The sequence below is a fragment of the Mytilus galloprovincialis genome, chromosome 13 (assembly GCF_965363235.1).
Source record: "Mytilus galloprovincialis chromosome 13, xbMytGall1.hap1.1, whole genome shotgun sequence".
Lineage (NCBI taxonomy): Eukaryota > Metazoa > Mollusca > Bivalvia > Mytilida > Mytilidae > Mytilus > Mytilus galloprovincialis.
The window spans coordinates 56835693-56857314 of record NC_134850.1 but is presented as its reverse complement, the minus strand read 5'-3'; the positions used below and the strand labels follow the sequence as shown (position 1 = coordinate 56857314).

General features: G+C 31.6%; 1 protein-coding gene across 1 annotated transcript in view; it reads left to right on the top strand.

Annotated features, from left to right (window-relative positions):
• LOC143056160 (uncharacterized) overlaps nt 1-21319 on the top strand; it is a 30815-nt gene extending 9496 nt beyond the window's left edge. Inside the window, exons 2-7 of the mRNA XM_076229243.1 lie at nt 6260-6580; nt 8734-8775; nt 11006-11069; nt 19819-19895; nt 20698-20757; nt 21312-21319. Of these exons, the coding sequence (XP_076085358.1) occupies nt 6260-6580; nt 8734-8775; nt 11006-11069; nt 19819-19895; nt 20698-20757; nt 21312-21319 (572 nt within the window). The remainder of the gene's footprint in view (nt 1-6259; nt 6581-8733; nt 8776-11005; nt 11070-19818; nt 19896-20697; nt 20758-21311) is intronic.
• Nucleotides 21320-21622: the final 303 nt, after the last annotated feature.

Sequence of the window (21622 nt, the reverse complement as noted above, 5' to 3'; positions counted from 1 at the left end):
GTTATGAGTCAAATCTAACACCCGTTCATGTGCCACCTTCTGCTTGATTTGTACAAATTGATCAAGATAAGAAACAAATGCTAACTTAAAAGTTTTTGTGATAAGAAACAAATGCTAACTTAAAAGTTTTTGTGCTACAACGTGGGTAGCATCTGATTGCTATGCAGCATCTTTTAAAGATACAATGTTGTTTAAAATTAAAAAGCAGTTTTAGAGTTTTGTTTTGTATATATATTAGCACATTATTCTCAATTCTGTTAGTCTCATCTCGTTAATGTACTTTTACATATACGTTAACGTCTGAACTGCATTAAAAGAAAACCTATGAATTTTTACACGTCTTGTAGGTATTAGTTTAGAAATAATTCTTAAAACTTGTTACGGTCCGTTACGTTACATGTTAAAATTGATTTGAAAAAGAACATAATAATCATTTTGAGCGAATGTGTATCAAAGCTTAACGAATAAATTACAAATTCATTGTGTATTTTGCAACATTTAACTAGCCTTTCATTCAAAACCTATGCGATTGAAAAAGATCATAATAAATATATATCGGCTATCCATACTCTAAAAGAAAAAAAAAGAAAACGTTTCATATAATCACAGGACATCAGTAAGCGAAAGTGTGCACCTTATATTAAAACAATACCATTTACTAATTTGAACATACCTGACTGAAAACGGATTATGTTGCGTTGTATACATAATGTTAAAATGTCCGTGTACATACTTACACAAAATCAAATGTTTTAAAGCACTATTTCCTGTAATACTTCACTCTCAGGGAAACATAAAATGTTATAAAAAACATTTTTAATTTTATTTTGAATATTTCATGATCAGGTTTGTACTACTTGACAATTAGGTTACAGTAAAAACTCATCAATATTACCAGATCTACAAGTTTGTACGCTAGATGAACATTTTGTCATTATTAGTTTAATTATTGGAAGTCGAGTTAATCAGTTTGAAGCAACAAAAACAAAAGACAAAAATTGCTGTTTATATTTGATTTGCAAATAAGTAACTTTTCTTCGGGTAATCTTCTCAATATGATCTAGAAAATTATTATTATTATTTAAGCAAAAGTAACATACCCGTGGTGATTGTAAAAAATTTTAAGGTTGAATAAACATTACAACACACAAAAAGTCTGAAATAGCCTATATCTGAACTCGACTGTACCGATTTTTCCTCGACTTTTCCTCGTAGAATGAGCCATGTTATAGGTGTCTAAACTTCTCTCGATCAAGACTGTAAGACCTATTCTGATCTAAACTCGACCTAGTCTGAAACTCATTCGACCTAGTAGGAACTATAATCGATTATATATCAAACAAAACAGCTATTTTTATAACACTCATCTGCGTTTTTAAAATACAATAAGATCATGAAATATTGATTTTTATTGATATTGATAATGATTTTGTAATCAGTAAATTAGAATAAATGCTAAACACATGTATTAATGCTTTAGTGTAGAGATTTTCGTTGATTCAGGTCTTGTTTTATAGATAGTTTTGTTATAACTTAAGAAGTTAGTTTTTACAATTAAATTGTTTCATATTACTGATATCATGTCGGGACCTTTTAGTATGCGTAGTCTTTAGATTTCTATGTTATGTCTTGTGTACTATTATTTGTATGAAAAGCTGAAATGAAACTAATCCTTCCCCTCCCCACACACACAAACACATTTACCCCAATTAATGTTATTTTACCTTTAGAAATAAAAAAGGAGACAAATAAATGTTCGGCTTTTTGAAATTCACGACCCCGCCGCTTAGTATCAATATAAGAATCTTCGGCTTTTTTAAATACACGACCCATGTCGATAATTATAAAATCTTCGGCTTGAATCGAGAGCCCGCCGATTATCTTTAATAAAAAATTCTTCGGCTTTTAATAATCACGATCCGCCGATTATTTTAATAAAAAATACAAACCAAAATATAATCTGCGGGACAATCTTCGGGACAATTATGAGACCTGCCGATTATTATTATAACATTCAATCCAAAACTAATCTGCTGGATCCCCTGATTATTATCATCATTTTAATCAAATCTGAAACGACATTAATCTTCAGCCTTGTCAATTTAGTTCAGTCATTTGCACCAAATTTAGAGTAGGCACATGTAGAGTATGGTGAGGTTACACCTGATTATGAGTGTGTATGCTCAAGTTAATTTATCCTGATTGATATTTGTTACCTTTAGCTGTATACACTTATACTGTATATTACGTATGTATTATATTTTTTTGTTACATATGTTACATATATAGTGTATGTGTATTGCATATGTTATTTAATGATAATAAAGGAAAAATTAAAATGTTCGGGGGGTACAATGCGGCTCTCCATATATTTGTCTGTTTGTCTTTTTTTTTAGCCATCGCGTTGTTAGTATATATTCTATCTATGCATTTGAATGTTCCTTTGTAATCTTTCTCTCCTTCTTTGAATGAAAGGTCACAATAGTGCCTGTAATTGCTTACATCTACTTCTTTGGAACTTTGATTGAAAGGCGTCTCATTAACCAACTTGTGACGTCTCCTTATTATCATAATACTTTTAATGTTAAAAATGTCGGTTTCTTATGTTTTTCGTTGCTTTTGTCCTGTAAATATTAACCAGAGTTTAAAATTACGTTTTATTACTTAAGCGTATCAAAGACTGATTTAAGTTTAACACATACCATACACTTAACTGCTATTTTTTTTTCAGATATCATTTAAACAGTACACTAATGAAGATACCGTTTACAAACCTTATGGTGGTGATATGTTTATGCAAAACTAATGAATGTAAGTTATCTAACTCTCATTAGAAGATATCGTCCATTTACCGAAATCAAACAAAAATAAGTGAAACGATCTGTATTAGGTGTAATACTACCATTGATTTCCCCTATTAGTCTTTGTTAAATTTGCACTTTTCAAAAAAATGTGCACTTATTATTTTTGTTTCAAATAAAGAAATACTTGGCATGAGTAAAGTATTAGCCTGTCCAGTACTATAGAAAAACATTTCACATAACATGTCATTGCATATAAGAAAATAACCATCATTGGAAGTTTACAAATCAAATTTGTCCCCTTATTTTATCTGTGTACAAGGTTTCGTCACCATGAAACCTCAAGTTTACAAAATATTCTATGGAAATCCCAAATAAAAACATAATGGTGTTTTGAAATATCCAAGACATATGTTTATTACACAGAAATGTTTTACTGCAATAAAATGTAGGATTAATAACCTACAACTTTCAAATTCAATGGAATATTTTTTCGACCTACTTTCGTATACAACCGGATGTGACGTACCATGATTTGGTGGTATTACACCTCTGAGTGGTTGTCGTTTACATATTAAATTATACATGTTTTTTCTATCTCTTTGATATTCTTTGAAGTATATAAACAATATGTACGCTTGTAGTACACATTATAATGCTGAAAAAAATATAATGAAATTTGTATACACTAAAATTACACGCAGAAAAACACTTTGAGAAAAAAATGTAGGTCTGTAAGTTGACAAAACAAAGACAACACACAAGATTAAAGATATTAAATTAAATTAATAAACAGCAGTATATAAAACAATACACAAAGGGAGAATTCTGCAAACTTAAAATATGAAAACCGGACTGTTCTTTAAGAAAGCAGTGCTGATGTTAATGTGGTTACAAAAAACTGATTGGTCATATCAAGTGCTTATTCAAAAAGTTATTGGTAATTGCATCTTGATTAAATCAAAATCTATAATGACGATCAAAAGCACGATGTTTTGAAACTCTATCAAACTTACTTCTACCAAATGTTTAGTAAATTTGGCTTTCAGAATCCTATGTTTAGAGCGTACTTTATATATATAAAAGAAATGGCAACTGTTCTGATAATTAGAAAAGAAACAGTGCTTCCTCAATGATAGTAAATAAACATTTGATGTTGGTTGCTGTTCATACTAATATGTATTCATAGTTATGGTTTTTGGAAGTAACACATATATGTTAACAATTCATCCTGGTTGTCTATTGCTTATATTGTTTTATTGGACATTTTATAGCATATGGGAATGCATTTCATCCTATTAAGTCATTAAAATATAGTTCAAACAAAGCTTGTCACTACATGTTATTAAATACGAAACGATAATAAATTATCCTCTCAAACTTAAATTTTGTTTTGATTTTAAACATATGCTGTTTACGGGATCTATCGTACTGTTATTTATAAATTGTAGTTGGAATCGACAAGTAAATATCAATTAAAGTTTTTCTTTGATAATTAACTGTTAAAGTCTTATTGTACTTGTGGAGCTTTGTGTGTACAGGATTGGTTCATTTCAAGATATAGTGTATATGTTGTTACATTTTTTCATATTTGTGTAATCCTTCGTTATTGTCTATATTCAGGTTGCTTTTACCCGTCTAATTTTTTGTCGCGAGTTTTTTTTTTAATCTTGTTTTGCATACATGTACGTGTTTTTACATATTATATTTATCGTTCATCAACAACAACTGGTTTAAGTTTTATTTTTAGATATCTAACATATAAGGACCGGACATGATAATGTTGTTTTATATCTATACGACTTAGAGTTTTGACTAAAGTTGTTTCATCCTAGAACAGCTGTTGAATTATCAAAACACATTTCTGAACAACACTACCTTTAAAATATTTTGAATATGTTTGCCTCAGATCCTATTCCGAAATTACTAACCTTGAAAAAATATAGAAAATTGAACCCTAGGATAAATCCAGAGAGTACTACTAAGTACCCTTAAACGAAATTAGACAGTTCTATCTTGGACAAATTTTGACAGTTCTACCCTAGATCTGCGTCTGACAACTATATCTTAGAACTGTTTCGACAGTTCTTTCCTAGAATGAATCCTGACCCGTCTATATTTGGAACAGCTATGAATAGTTTTATCTTCTTCTATAGTAATTATTTCAATTTTTCTATTCTTTGATAGTGGTTGTTTTATTAATCTTACTGTTTCAATTTATTAATTCATTTTATTATAACTCTTTCATTATTCTATTTCATTTTATTTATAAATATCTTTTTTTTCATTTAATCGTCTATTTATTCTGTTATCAATCAACTATATCAAACAAAATATTCTTATATCGTTGATTCAAATGCATTGATATCCTATGCTTTTTCAACTTCATAATCGATTTTGCCGTCTAATATTATTCATTCTAACACCACGTTTATGTTAACAAACGCGCACTTTCCCGTATTGGTACGTGGTGTCGTTGATGAGTAATTGCCTTTAATTAACATATACAAAAATTGTCTGAAATAGGTTCTCTTTGACCGTGTGTCTCTAAAGAGAATTTGTTACTTGTCAAGTTTGTTACAATAATTAATGATTTGTTAACTTGTCACAAGTACTTTTCCTCACTACATTATCACATGTAAATGAAAATATATTTGATTAAGAATAAATAATAAAAATTGAAAAATTACAAAACATAAACAAATTTTTACTGTTGTTTACTTAAATACTGTATAACACCCTTCCGCAGAACATTTTTTGGGTGTTCTTGATTTTCAGTCTTTGATTTCTATGTAGTTTTTCATCTTTGTATCAATGTTTGTTTTTTGCCATAGCATGGTAAGTTTGTGTTTTTATCTATAGGATGTTACTTAACATCTCTCACCTGTCATTAAATGTTAATTTAAATGCAGATCACTGTCTATGTTCTAAAGTACGATCAGTGATGTCATAAGAGCTGTTCTACGTCAGGGAAGATTGTAAATGTTTTAGCGTAGAACCGTTTTATGAGTTTTAAAGGGTTGATTTATCCCAGCCGTTTTCATTAGGAATTAAAGCATTATCTTTTTATAGGTATGTAGCCATTGCTTATATGTATTTTTTAGTTATAATTTCATCATTTCAGAAGCCATATACTGAATACAAAATGCATAATACTAAAACCTCAACTAAATAGTTATCAAAGGTACCAGGATTATAATTTAGTACGCCAGACGTGCGTTTCGTCTTCATAAGACTCATCAGTGACGCTCATGTCAAAATTTTTATAAAGCCAAACAAGTACAAAGTTGAAGACCATTGAAAACGTTTTCGTACGAGGTTATGATATAAACTATTTGTCTATATCTAAAATCTAATTAGATAATTGTAAGTATCAAAATTTGTTTAAAAATGAGTTACACACACATTTTTATTACAAATGATTATGAATGTTAGAGCTATATAATTTCAAATTGTAGGTGATCTTTCCTGGAAGATCGGAAAGAAAGTATCGCAGTACGGGGATGATTTATCCCTTTTTTGCCCAGTAAATAAATGTTGTCCTGAATCCGCTGGATGGGTGAAATGGACTTCAGAAGATGACTATACTACATTATTTATTGACGTAAAGGATTTAGATGATCGTGCAGGCCCAAAATACAATGGCGAAACAAATAGAACAGGCATTATTTTAATAATACGTAATGTTACAAGAGATGACTTGAACACATCGTATTCGTGTACTTACGGATTTCAAGTAGGGATAAAAAAAATACTACTAGATAGTGATGCGTTTTATGGTAAGTATGGATCCACATGTTTCCATTTCTTCAATAGTCTCTTAATCTATAGATATAGTGACAACACCTCCTGTACTGTGCTGATATTTAAAGTAATTTTGAATACACAATGTGTTTTCAGCCGTATAACACATTCATTGGTGTTCCATGGGATGAATTTGTCGTAGAACCATCACTTGTTTAGACGTACTTATAAAAATATAAGTGACTGCATCTTATGATCCTTTACCAGTTGGCTAATTGGCAACTTATTACATCATCATTCCCAGTATACCATAAATTGTATTACAACTCTAGACTCTACTGCAAAGATTATGTAACTCTAGGCCACCGAAAGCTTAATTGTGCCGGGTGGTCTGGAGGGAGGGACAAAGTGCACGGTGTTGTCTCAATATCTCAATAGCATGAGTTGGAATCCCGGTGAGGTTTGCTTTCGCTAATTTGCAGATTTAATATTGTTGTGCAGACATTTAGCATGTTTAGAGTAATTTTGAATATATATAGAATGTGCGTTCAGCCGTAGTTTTCCAATAGATGAATTTGTCGTAGAATTTTTACTTGTTTAGACGTAATTACATAGAAATAAATATATAATATTCTATCTTCAAGCCCTATATGCCATGCACTGTGTTACGATGATAGATAAAAATTGACAAGGAAAGGTAACATCCGACCACCGAAATTCTAATATTTGTCGAGTCTAGGTGGTCCAATGGTCAAGCACACCGAGCATAGTGCACTACGATTTTGTGCCACGATAAGTCAGTAGCATGAGTTCGACGCCCGGCCAGGGAAGAAAGAAATGCTTCCTGAAATACATTCTTGGGCTGTTTTTTAGACGAATTATTGAGATACGTTTATCAATTTGAACGTCCATACTATTTAATATTAAGTGACAGTAAATTGATTCACATATATTTTTTTGATACCGTCCGCTTTCCACCAGTGTGACCTACCTTATTAGACTTATCAACTGGCATGTACAAACAAGGGCAGCCCTACAAGTGCCACGTTTAGAGTAGGAACTACTTAGCCTCGTGTGGCACCTGTGAACACACCTGGTTTCGGTAGAGTTCGTGCACTCAGTCTTTCGTTTTCTATTGTTTGTTTTGCGTACGTTTATTTGTCTTTTTGTCTTTTGGCATTTGTCAGTTTATTTCCCACTTAAAAGTTTGAAAATCCCTTTGATATCTTTTGCATATATTTTTCGTGGATGATTTTAAAATGTACCACAACGGTCCATCTATGATCCAATTCTCTGTCATGTCTTCATGACTGACGTATTTTTTTTTATTCAACAACACACAATTTATAATTAAGCAGATGATGGTATTGTACAATATAGAGATTATGGTAAGGAAACAGTGATAATTATGACAGACTCCAGGCAATTGCCATCTGAAACAAAAATCCACATAATAAATTCATTTTAAACGGATACAAAAAATAGAATTTTGAAGATAATGTTAAACGTTCTGGAGAAACTATGGATTTGGGCTTTTAACTATTTATCTGAAGTATGTAAAATTCTACATGACAATAAGTTAATAAACCGAATAGGAACATTTTAAAATACGATATGCATGTTTACATCATACCCTAGCACTATAAAAACCGGTTCAATCCACCATGTTTTAAATTTAAAATGCCTCTACCAAGTCAGGAATATGACAGTTGTTGTCCATTCGTTTGATGTGTTTTTATCATTTGATTTGCCATTTGATTAGGGACTTTCCGTTTTGAATTTTCTTCAGAGTTCAGTATTTTTGTGAATTTACTTTTCATTCATTGTAACAAATGTCAACTGTCATGTAATTGTAAACCGAATATGCACATTTTTAAATAAGATATGTATATCAAGAGCATATATTCATTCATTGTATCAAATGTCAACTGTTGTTCAGTAATATTGCATTACTGTAGGAAAATTATTACTCTAAAAATTGAAAAATTCCAATTATCTAAGAAGACAATGACAGTTCAAATAATAAACTACTGGACACAAATGCCGTTTTTAGAAAGAAAAGGGCAATACATACTATTAAAACAGAAATAGAAAATCAATCATAAACAAATAGAAAATTATTCATAAAACAAAGTCCAAGTTATGTACATGATTTAATTGATATCAATATTCAGAATTATATTTTTAGTTAAAGTGAAAAAGCAGTACTGTAGAGAGTCAGAGCTACCAGGTATGGTTTGAAATTGTTTGGCTTTAATGCTTTACAAATCTGGAATGAGCTGCCTTACATTCGTTGCTTATTTCATGTTATGTTGCGTTCCAAATAGAATTTCATGCCAGTGTATTGTGTGCATATGAAGCTTGGATAAGTGTGCTTTTCTATATTTCTATTTTTGTTCGACGGCTTGATTTGTATAGCGATTTAGATGATTTTATCTATGGCGCTTTATATTCTCATTTATAATATGCTTAAATACATTTTATTTTAAAATTGAGAACGGAAAAAAAGAGAATTTGTCAAAGAGACAAGAAGACGACCAAAGGCAAGAAAACAGCCGAAGGCCCCAAATTGGTAGTCAATACAGCAAGGAAATCTTCAGCTGACCTCTTTATAAAATGTGTACTAGTTCAGTAGAAATGGACGTCACATTGAACTCCAAATCATATAAATGAACTTAAATTAAAAAAAAAAAGCATATAAGACTATCAACGACCTGATGCTCCAGGCATGCGCAGAAATGCGGCTATTGAAACATGTTTAGTTATATTTGAATCCTACTTCTATACTTGTAGCTAATGTAGAAAAAACAAACACACAGCAATAAGCACAATCAAACTCAGTTCGAAAGCAATCTCAGAGTAAGCTACAAAAGAAACTTAAAAATTTGTCAATGATACATTTAAAAGAAGGACTAATATCAGGTATTGATATGCCAGCTCCAAACCTGAATTAAACTGAATGAACGATAATGGCTTCACGATAAAAAAAGAAATAAAGCACAATCTATTTCGTTAGGAGTTTAGTATCATACCATCATAAGACATTTGAGAAGAACATTACCCGTATAGGAAACAAATGTTTTTTTGAAAACAATGTGTTTATTTCCGATGCAAAGACCCTGTGAATCAATAATAATACCAAAATATGCCTCTTTAATGAACTGACAACATTATTGTAACTATACTCCTCGTGAATATGCCTGTTTGAAGGTTTGGTTCACGCGGGGTGAATGCCGCCATTTTTGTGCTTTGTATAAAATTCTGCAACAAAAGATTTGAGATGAAATACCTGAGTCTGCATGTTGAAACATATTTACAGACGATGTCTTTGTACCGATGATAAACGTTGTGATATCAAAACCCTGATGTGATAATTTTTCAGTAATATAGAGATTTCTTTCGTTAAAATCAAATACGTTGACACATACACGATCGAATCGAACAAGTTAATATATAATCCCAATAAGATGATGAAAAGGGAACATCTCATGATATATTTGAGCTATGCTTTTAACATTCATCACTGCCTCACCATGCACTTTAATAGCTGACTAAACGGTATGTTCTTTGTCATTCATGAAGGCATATAATTGCTTACATGTACTTATTATGACTTCGGGTCGACAGTTGTCTCATCAGCAATCATACCACATCTTCTTTATTTGCTTTATGTTATAATAATGTTGTTTTCATGACTTTTGTATGTATGTATATATTTCTTTAGTCATTCAGTCGAGTAGAGCGTGCATTCAGGTATCGACTTTGAATAAAATGTTGATCGCATCTCATTGAACTGTGGATTCCATGGATTTCACAGATTTTTCAAATTAACATATGAACATTGTTTAATTTGAACTCAATCATTTGTCAAATGGCTTTCCATATAAAGTTTGCAAACATCGGTATACAAAGACAAAAATGAATCCAGGGTATATGCAATAGATAATAGCAAACTTTATATTTTCACCTTAAATGCGATTTAGAATATCAAAATACTTTTTAAAAGTAATAGGCTCAAATCCGTGACGCAAAATTGATATGTTTATATTAGTATTTAGGTGGTGGCATGCTTTAGCTGTACCACATTAAGTTCAGAGTTTGGAACCTTGTTTATTTTCACTTCCGTTTCTGTTGCATTTTGAGCAGATTAATGCGATCGTCGATTTACTACTTTTATACTCCAAGTACATCGCGATATGTAACTTGGATGTGTCCTGAATGAAATGAAAACCAACAAGACAACTATTTAACGGTGCAATTAACTGACTGCTTTGTATAATCCAATTTTCATAGGCTAGAAATCAACTAGACATACGTTCATGTAACCTTTTGTCTTCTCAGTTTTGGATAGTTGAAAGATGATTAAAAGAGAAACCAATTTAATAACAGTATTTAACAAGTTAAACATCTGTTTTATTTAGCATAACTATCTTCTACTGTGTAAGTGTATTCTTTTGAAGAACAAACAGAAAATGATAGCAGTCAAAACAGTAAACAAGTAATTCCTACAGAATACGCAATAGCGTAAGTAATTTATCATGCATAACAGTATATTTACCGATTCTTAAATACCTGATTTCCATGCTTGACCCTCGACACTTATTCTTTCCAAATAATACTACTGTTTATACCAAAAACAAAATGTTTACAAAATAATCGAAATCAAAGGGACGGTCATACTGACATTACAAACACTCGAGAGGATCAACCAACACAACGCATGACAACGACTTTCTGAAGTAAAATGCGAGTTAATATGGTTGTACAACCGACTACATCTCCTGCTTTTATCTCAGTGGATTTTAGTTCCATTATAATAACAACAAATGTGAAAAAATGAAAAATTGTAATTTGTGTCCAGCAGCTTATGTTGTGTAAACCATCATATTAGATATGAAACACAACTGATTTAGAAAATAAATCAATACAAGAGACAAATACAAATCTGACAATGACACAACCAAACATACTTTTTCTAGTTGATAGTAAAGTAAAGTATAAGAGAAATAATGATACATAAAATTATCCAGATATAATACAAAAAAAGTAAAATCACAAAAAATACTGAACTCCGAGGTAAATTCAAAACGAAAATTCACCAGTTAAATGGCAAAATCAGGAGATCAAACATATCAAACGCATGGATAACATGGATAACATCTGTCATTATTCGGACTTGGTACAGACATTTCCTTATGTAGAAATTGGTGTAAAATTTACCTATTACATACGTACCTTGGAATACAATTTTTTAAAGTCCACCGAGGCTATGAGCAGACTTTCGCGACTAACACACACTTTTCGGGTCAACTGTGTTAAAAATTGTTTCAATTATGTTTTGACAATGTATTTACATTGACCCTTTAACAAAAAAAATAAAAATTTCTAAAATATTGAACATACCGTTTTGTCAGAAAAAATACACTGGTTATATAGCAGTTTGACAAAAACCAATTTTGATCATTTAGAAGCTTGATATTTCCTTTACAACACAACGTAATTAAAACATTCAGCTGACTTTACAGAGGTATCTCCCTGTAGTGTTATGTACCACCTTAAAATTTGTCAGATAAAAATGCATTCCCGGACTAATAAAAAATTCTAAACAATTTATACATATGAACTAGTTGGAAACAATTTCTAGCAATATTAACTAGAAAGAGTCCATTAAAATTATTTGAATAAGCTTTAAAAAACAGTAAGAGCTTTTGTATTGATTCATTTAAGTTACCATGAATGTTTATCATTTCTGTGCAACCATATTTTATTTTTACCTGTCTGACAAAAACATATATTAATTTTGTGATTCAAAGAGATATACCTCCATTAGGAACTCTCAAACACAGATATTTCAAGCCAAACATACAATTACAATGTTAAGTATATTCCTTAGAATGGATGAATGTAATATTTCTTTTAAAATTTCCAAAAAACTGTTATATTTTCATTTACTAGTGAATTTCATGAAAAAAAATCCAAATTTAGTAAACATAATATAAACAGCCTTGAAAAGATACTTAAAAACAAAAATATTATGTCCCATTCCAAGAATCATGTATTATTTGCTTTGTGTTGATGCCTCACCAAAGGATACATTTTTTTTTCAATTCCTTGAGCAATGTTTTGTTTAACATTTAGTACAAATTCATTTTTCCGTTTTTTTAAATTATCATTCATTTTATAAGACTAAAGCGTTTGTGTAACTGAATATTTGCAACTTCATATAAGTTGTTTATCGTAAAACTAGACATACCCTTTTTAATGATATACTGGTTCCATGTATAGTTGTTTTGAATGCACACCGCAATTCAAATAGTGACATTAGCTTTAGTTTTTCACTCAGTTGAATAGTCGTTGTATTATACATTCTACAGGCATGTAATACCGCAGTCCCACTAGGCAACGATCGCACTACGATCGTTGAAAAAAATGCAAATGTTGATGATCGTAGTACGATCGTGTAGATCGCAGTAAGGTCGTATTATGGTCGTGGTGAAGTCTGTAAGATCATGAGCATGGCCAACTTTGAACTTGTTCAAAACGATAGTGGTGCGGTCGTGGCGAAAACAGATTGCAGTAGAAGCGTAGTGAGAGCGCACTAAGATCGTAGTAAGATCGCAAAGGTCGCTGTACCATCGAAGCGAGAGCGAGAGCGTATCGAAAGCGTGATTCTATTCGGAGAGACTGCGCTACGATCTCACAGCGACGTTATTACGACCTCTCTACGACCATCACGTTCTCACCGCGACCCAACTTCGCTTCCACTACGACTATACCACGCTGTTCATGACCATGGTACGATTCTAGCACGCCCTTGTCGTCCTCATCCCGCTCTTCTTACGACCTGACTACGTTCATACTACGACCATCATTCTCATTGTCATTTTCACATAAAATATATCAAATCTCTCCAGGTTTTGTTTATCTGTATGTAATTAGGACTTCTTGTCAATGTTCTCTATCGGCTCAACCATGCTTCTCAATTTCATATAGATTAGACCGTTGGGTTTCCCGTTTGAATGGTTTTTCACTAGTAATTTTTGGGGCCCTTGCTGTTCGGTGTGAGCCAAGGTTTCCTGTTGAAGGCCGTACCTTGGCCTATAATGGTTTACTTTGATAATTGTTACTTGGATAGAGAGTTGTCTCATTGGTACTCATACCACATCTTCCTATATCTATTGACACATCTGTGTCATCTCTGCTATCGTTCACTAAGATATCGTCATTTGAGCTTTACGAACCGGCATTATGTTGTAATTTAGGTTGGATTGGTCGGTCCGACCTAACCGCTTGATCATGATTCGTTACTATCAGAGCTCCCTCTGCCTCTAAATCAAACCCTAGCACCACACCCACGTGTTCTAGTAGATTTTGGTGGCATGGGTAGTGTTTCCAGGAAATCTGCGTATTAATGAGAAATAGAAGGAATGGAAAGTTCTGTATTGATATGGAACACGATGTTGACCTTATTGCTGAGAACGTATTAAAACCGCGGTAAAAACGTAGTATAATCGTGGTAAGAACGTGCTATAATCGCAGTAGAAGCGTGGTACGATCGTGTTGCAATCGGATAACTCTGTGTATGGTCGTAGTGAGAACTTGATTAGCGTAGAAAGTTCTTGACAAGCGTAGTGAGGTCGCAGATTGAGCGCGGTGAGAACGTGGTAGAATCGTAGCGAGATCGTTGTAGAACCGTAACACTACAAACCATTTTTACTGTTACTTTGAAATACATTTCTTTTTTTAAAAAGGTTATCAAGGATTGCTATGGAAATTCTCTGATCATGATTACATTACATTCTTAGTTTAATAAAACAAAACAATTAAGCTCTCATTTTTTTAAATTTATTAAGTTGTTTTATATACTTTTTTATATATATATTAATAAAAAAAAACATTCACTGCATTATTAATTCAACTCAACTAAATCTTTACTAGGTTTAAGTTAATGGTGAAAATAATCCAGTTACCATAAAATACTTCCGAAGTATTCATAAAATTTTGAATAAATATAGATAATATTAGTCATTTGTTAGTCACAATTCATTTTTTTAGATTATGTGATCAGCTTGTTTTATTTATATTTTAAAAGTTGATATATATTTTTACGTAAGTGTTGATTAATATTGTGTTGACGTTATATTATGATTGATTATTGTGAAATTTTAATTTCAATACTGTATTGAATACATTTTTAATTTCAATTTGTTGTTCAAATTTCATTTTTATTTGTAAAAAATGCTAAATTGATAAAATTCAGTTGATAGATACAAAGAATAGGTCTAGGTTGGTTAAGACTTGGTCGAGTATGGTTCAGACTATGTCGATTATGGTTAAGACTTGGTCGAGTATGGTTCAGACTAGGTCGAGTATGATTCAGACTAGGTCCAGTACGGTTCAGACTAGGTCGAGTACGGTTCAAACTAGGTCGAGTACGGTTCAGACTAGTATAAAATGGTTAAGTACTGGTCAAGTACACATTCAGACTGTTAAGTATGGTTCAGACTACAGTCGAGTATTATCAAGTAAATCTCAGACGAATTCAGACTGGCCGAGTAAAAATCAGTACAGTCGAGTACAGATATATAGCCTAGTCAATATAGCTCTAAAATCACTCAACCTCCAACTAATTGCAACACAAGATTGTTTTAGTGAAAATTGTAATATAGACTTGCACTAACAACATACTAAAACTATACATTGATATGATTTGCGGATAATGTTATTTTGGGTGAAATATGTGGTTTTTAGAGAAAAAATGCTGAAAACTGGAAAAGAAGAAAAATTATTATTTATTGTTGCATTTTTAGACCTAAAGCTTGTGGAAGACAGAAAAGCTTATCTTTATAGACTATACAGTAGTCCATTAGCTATTATTATTCATATTGAAGTAATTTGGGGTGAAATGAGTGATTTTTAGTGAAAAAACGTCGAAAATTGGAAACGCAGAAAATCTCCGTTGTTAATGGTTCATATTTGGGAAATTGATCTATATAGAAAAAAGAACATACTATTTTAAGTTTATTTTGTGAAGTCATTTAGTTATCAGTATTAATATTTGGGTATTTTAGTTGAATACATGTTTTGAGACAGAAAACCCAATAACTGGAATTGAAAAAAATCTTGGTTATTGGTGGTTAAAACTTTCGAAATTGGGATATAAATAGTAAATACTTTCTGATGTTTATCTTAAGAAGTCCTATAGAAGTTAGGATTAAAACAAATATAATTCTTGTGTAAAATATGATGTGTACAGAAAAATTGTGAAAATGGAAATAAAAAGCTCGGTTATTCATGGTTATTCATGGTCAAAACTTTTAATATAGGATCTTTATAGACAGACTTTATTATCTCATGATTGTATGCATATGTATTCCTCTTGTTATCGATATCAATAATGACCAATCTGTTGTGTGAAATATTTTGTTTTACAAACTAATTACAAAATAAGAATGTGTCCATAGTACATGGATGCCCACCGCACTATCATTTTTTATGTTCAGTGGACTGTGAAAGTGGGGTCAAAACTGTAATTTGGCAAAATTAGAAGGATCATATCACAGGGAGTATGTGCACTAGTTGATTGGACTTCAACTTCATCAAAAACTGCCTTGACCAAAAACTTATATAGAAGCAGAGCAGAAGAACGAACGAATGAACGGACGCTCAGACAGAAAAAAATAGTACCCCTAAATGAGGGGCATAACAAATGAAAATTTTAAAATCTTGGTTACTTCCAGCTTGATTTTTAAAAACGTAAAGTTGAGAATGGAAACAGGAAATGGGTCAAAGAGAAAACAAGTCCCCTGTTATCGGTCTTCAACATAGCAAGTAAATCCGGCACACTAAGGTGGGCTTCAGCTGCCCCTCTTAATTATTGTGTACATTACTTCAGCGAAATGGAAACCACTCTTGAAACTCCAATACATACACATGAACCAAAATTATCAACAACAAAAACCATAAATGCAAGACAAACTAAGGCTAGGGGTTCCTGACTTGGGATAAGTGTAATAATGTGGCAGGGAGAAAAACATGTTGTTTGAGAACTCAACCCTCCCATAGTTTCTCTAAACAGACAATGTAGAATAAAAAAACACACAGTAAAACTAAGTTTTAAAGAAGTGCATTTTGTGGAAGTTTGAAATTGTTATCTTATGTAACTGTTATGTATTTTTATTAATTAAATACGTAGCTATACTAAACCCAAAACTTAGATTGTGTTAAAAAATAACTGTGAATCAGTTTGGTTACTGCCTTTGATTTTGTCATGTTAATTGCTGGAAGAGATATTTTTCTAGTGTCATTGCATCGTCATAGATTGTAGTCCTGTTTTGTGTATTTTTTCCATCAGCTACTTTTTCAACATTTGAATTGCATAAAGTCACAGTTAAACACAGACCAATTTTACTTAGCAAGCTCTATCAATAGCCAGGTTTAATTTCAGATATGTAAGCTTTTTATTTTTTTGGAACATTCACTAGTTAACTGAATTAGCATGAAATGTAGAAATAGTTTAAGGCAATTTCAAGAGAAACTTTGTCAATATGATTATAATTTTACCTCAAGAGCTTAAATTTAAATAGCAAAATTGTAACAAAGTTGTCAAATTTTAGATATTGAAAATGAGATAAGCCTACTTTTGAATGAATTGATGGGATCACTTCCTAGAGTGTTAATAGTAAAAGCACATTTGCGGATCCAGGGGGGGGGGGGGTCCGGGTGTTGAAACCCCCCCTTTTTTTTGCCGATCAATGCATTTAAATGGAGACATATAGTTGGAACCCACCTCCCTTTTGTCCTGGGTTGGAAGCCTCCCTTTTTTAAAATGGCTGGATCCGCACCTGCAGCGCCTTTTTTGTGTACCCTGTAAACCTGTATGTGGTTTTCTGAAACATTAATTAAAGGATAATGACAAAGAACTAACATGGGTCGTCTGCTGTATGAAATATCATGGTCAAAGATATGTGTATATAAAGAAAAGCATTACCAAGTTCCTTCTTTAAAATATCTCGTTGAAATAATTTAATAAAGGAAATCAGCTTTAGCATAATAACTGTAAAAATGTGGGCGACTTATGGCCAAAGATAGTCCTGTATAATCTTAAATTTTTGTTAGTAGTTTCAGGTTGCTTTTTAATTGACTTTAAAAACCACAAATCTCTCTTTATTTATAATTATACTATATTACTCATTTGAACGAAACTACAAAAATATTTAAATAAAATACACCTAATGCCTAAAGAACATAAATGTTTAGCTTTTAAGGTCCACTAAACTTTATCAGTGATCTTTTGGTAGTATGTTTAAAACCATGATTTATTGTAAAATTTTCCCATTCTAAAAACATAATGATGTTGTATGATTGGCAATGACAAAAATGTCCACAAGAGATATCAATGAGGAGGGTGTGGATGTTAACAACTAAAATAGCTCTTCGTTAAAATATAAAACTGTTAAGACAATGAATGGAAAAATAAATATGACAGACAGCAAACAATAACCAACATGTACTCAAGAGCCAGTTACTTGTGATAATCATATGCATAGTGTGCAGGGTTAACCATGTTTGCGAGCATGCACTCAGCCCTCCCATAATAAGGAACAGTTGTGAAATAGCAAACAACATAAGTGCAAAATGTAAAACTCAGTTGGGAAGGGCTCAACTCAAAAAGGTCAGCACGAATATATATACTAAACCAATTAACAAAATGACACTGAGATCCAATAGCTAGTTCAAAGTTAATTACAGTTGATGAATAAATACTCTTGGCAACGACTAAAATATAAATCTGTACACATCCGATTAGAAACCAGTGAAAGTGGGTTCAGTGTTATTATTATGTGTTATATTGATGTTTTTGGAGGCGAATTTCCTGGTATGGAACTTGCCCCCTATTGGTTTAATGTTACAATCAAAGCTCTATTTATATGGTGTGTAAATACTGAGATCGTCGCTAATTACATGAGTAGTTTATTATTTGCTTCAGGAGCCTGGAATTTTCATTCTAACATACAATCATTTAACACGCATCATTCTTTTTTTCTTTGAAAAGCATTGTTCGATTCTAAATCTTAACATGTTTGTTCAAGAAGAACTTTTTAATACATGTAAAAGTTGTGTTAAAAAATTAAAATAATAACTTTGAATTTCAAAAATGTTAGTCTTGCAAATATTCAATTTTTAATGGCCAAACACATGTGTTTCGAGAACACCTTCCCCAACTCAAATTAACTTAAACACAGGGATAGATTTCTTTCTAACACCTAGTAAGATTGTGACTATGTTGGTTAATCTAACTCAGAATAGTCTTCTGTTATAGGTTACATACTATTACTATTGTAGAGAATTAGATCTTCTAATTGTAAAATAGCAAAACACAATCTCGGTCTATATCTTTATTTAAATATACAAATTTTGAGACACTTGTAATATTATTCTTTTGAATTGAGATAGTTATGCATTGTATTGTATTACTTGAACTGTTTTAAAAATAAAGAACATTTTGTGGATAAATTTTTTTTTTCAATTTTGGCAAATAAGGGGAAGTCACTCATATTACCTTACTTTTACTACAAAATATTTTCGTGAATTCAACCACTCTCCGCAAAATATATTTTTGTATAGTTTTAGTATGTTGTTCATAGATAGGAACAGACTTGTTTTTCAAAGAAAAACCTTGTGTTGCAATTAGTTGCAGGTTGTTCACTAAATTGACTAGACTAATAGGCCATTTCAGACTTTTAATGGTTTGTAGTGTAATGAAGACGTAGCAGCATCGTGAAAACATCGAAAATTTACATTTTCATGCCGCTCATATCGCGACCTCACCGAGATCTGAATTTGTTTTAGATCGCGGTGAGCGTGGTGCGATCTAGGTATAGTGGGACTGGGGCTTAGGGCCTTTATCAGTTTTAGAAAACTACTGTGTAAACAAAGTTTACGTCGTCCAAGCCCAAGATTGATAATCTGTACACTAAAACAACAAATCTGACCCGATTTTTTTTGTGTGATTACTTTTGTTTCGCCAAAATAAACAGATTTGAGTCTCAAATTACGAATGGTTTAATTCAACCAAAAATATGTCACTGTTTTTACAAAATTCAAACCAAAGGTGATCAATATCATGTTTGTATTCATAATTCTTATGCATATTTAAAAAGGGAATTTTTGGGAAAATGTAGTTTCAATGCACATTATGAATTTTATTGAAAACTTAAACGAATGTTATATACATAAAACAAGTTACTGATACAAATGTCTTTTTTCCTAGATTGCTAGCAGTTTTAGTAGTTGTTGTCATACTCTTAGTAGCTAGATTTGTCTTCTTTAAAAATAAACCTAGTACAGGTAATATTAATGTTATAGCTTGTTATAATAAAGTTCCATGTGTTTAACATACCAAAAAAGGCTACAGTAGTATACCGATGTTCAAAAGTCGTACATCTATTAAGAGAAAAAAAATCCGGGTTACAAACTAAAACCAAGATAAAATCATCAACTATTGGTGGGAAACAACGGAACAATAGAAATAATGAAGTGCAACAAAAAACGACAATGCAAAACACACACAAAAAACAACTGCCATGTTCCTGACTTGATACAGGACATTTTAAAATACAATGGTGGGCTGAAACTGGTTTTGTGGCTAGCCGAACCTTTCGCGTTTATGGCAATGTTAAATATACCACTAAAAATGACAACATTACATTACAGGAATACAGTACAAATGAATGCAAGACCATTCAGGACAGTACTGTAATGTTAAGAGGCAGTTACATATAACGGCTATTTGTGAAATTGTCGACGCATTTTCTTAGAAACTACAAATCAAGACTTTTTGAAATGTGTATTTAAATTGTATACGAGCTAGCTTTACGGTGAATTATGCTTTTATATACATTTTATATATTTCCATATTATCGAATACTAATAATGGTGTTGTTAGCAATAGACAAGGGTTTAATTTGTTTCAACAATGAATACTATGTATTTATGATTGAATATTCACATAGCTCTTATGTTTTTATAGAATGTTTTTAGGCGCAGTGACACATTGTCAATTACATGTATTTCTTTAGCAGTATTTCATTAAGCCCTTCGGCAGTTGATATCTACCAATATTTATCTGATGTCAATATTTTCCCTTTAGAAATGGCCCACAGTGAAGACGCTAGCGAAGGCATCAACAGAAATCTTTTGATCGATGATTGTAAGTTATCAGTTAAAATATTTTTGTCCAGAGCACACATTGAAATCTTATATTTAACAAGTAATGAATGACATTCGTGGTTTTCTGAATAATAAATTGGGAACAGTGCAAACCTCTAGCCATATATTTATATTTTAAGAAAATTTCGAAAACCTGTTCTGCTCTGCAAACGCATAGATATCTTACAAACTGAATATTGTAGACAACACAAGAACGTACCAACAGAACAAATAGTCATGAAGAAAAGAAAATATACATTCAAAAAAGAATAGTTCTTCAAGAAATGTTTTGTCATGAATAAAAGAAAAATATACATTCAGAAAAGAATAGTTATTCAAGAAAAGATTAGTTATGAATATATATGCATTAAAATTGACATAGAAAATAACAATGTTAAGGCCGAAAACGACAGCAATTCACGTTTGGGTAAGATAGAGAAGACTAGTGTATACAATACGTATATGATATATGTATACAAAGCTATATTTAATAAGAAAAATCCATCTTCTATAGATTTTATATGTTGGATGATCAAACATGTTCTTACTTCACAGTTATCTAAACAATCAAACAATTATTTTGTTTTTTCTATTTTTACCACCATTTATGGTTTACATTATTTTTAAGGTCACAATCTAGAATCGCAGTTATCTGACACTGATGAAAAAGCTAGTCCTCCCAAGACGTTTGTGGACCTACGAAGCAGTATAGGTAAATGATAAATCAAGTGTTTAACATATAACTATCTTAACTTGCAGTGGTATAGTATGTATTAATTGATCAAATGTAAAGAGTAAAGTTCATATTAAAATCGCCATTTTAAGCAAAACAAGGATCTAGTAAAGCACTATAAAACCAGCACTGT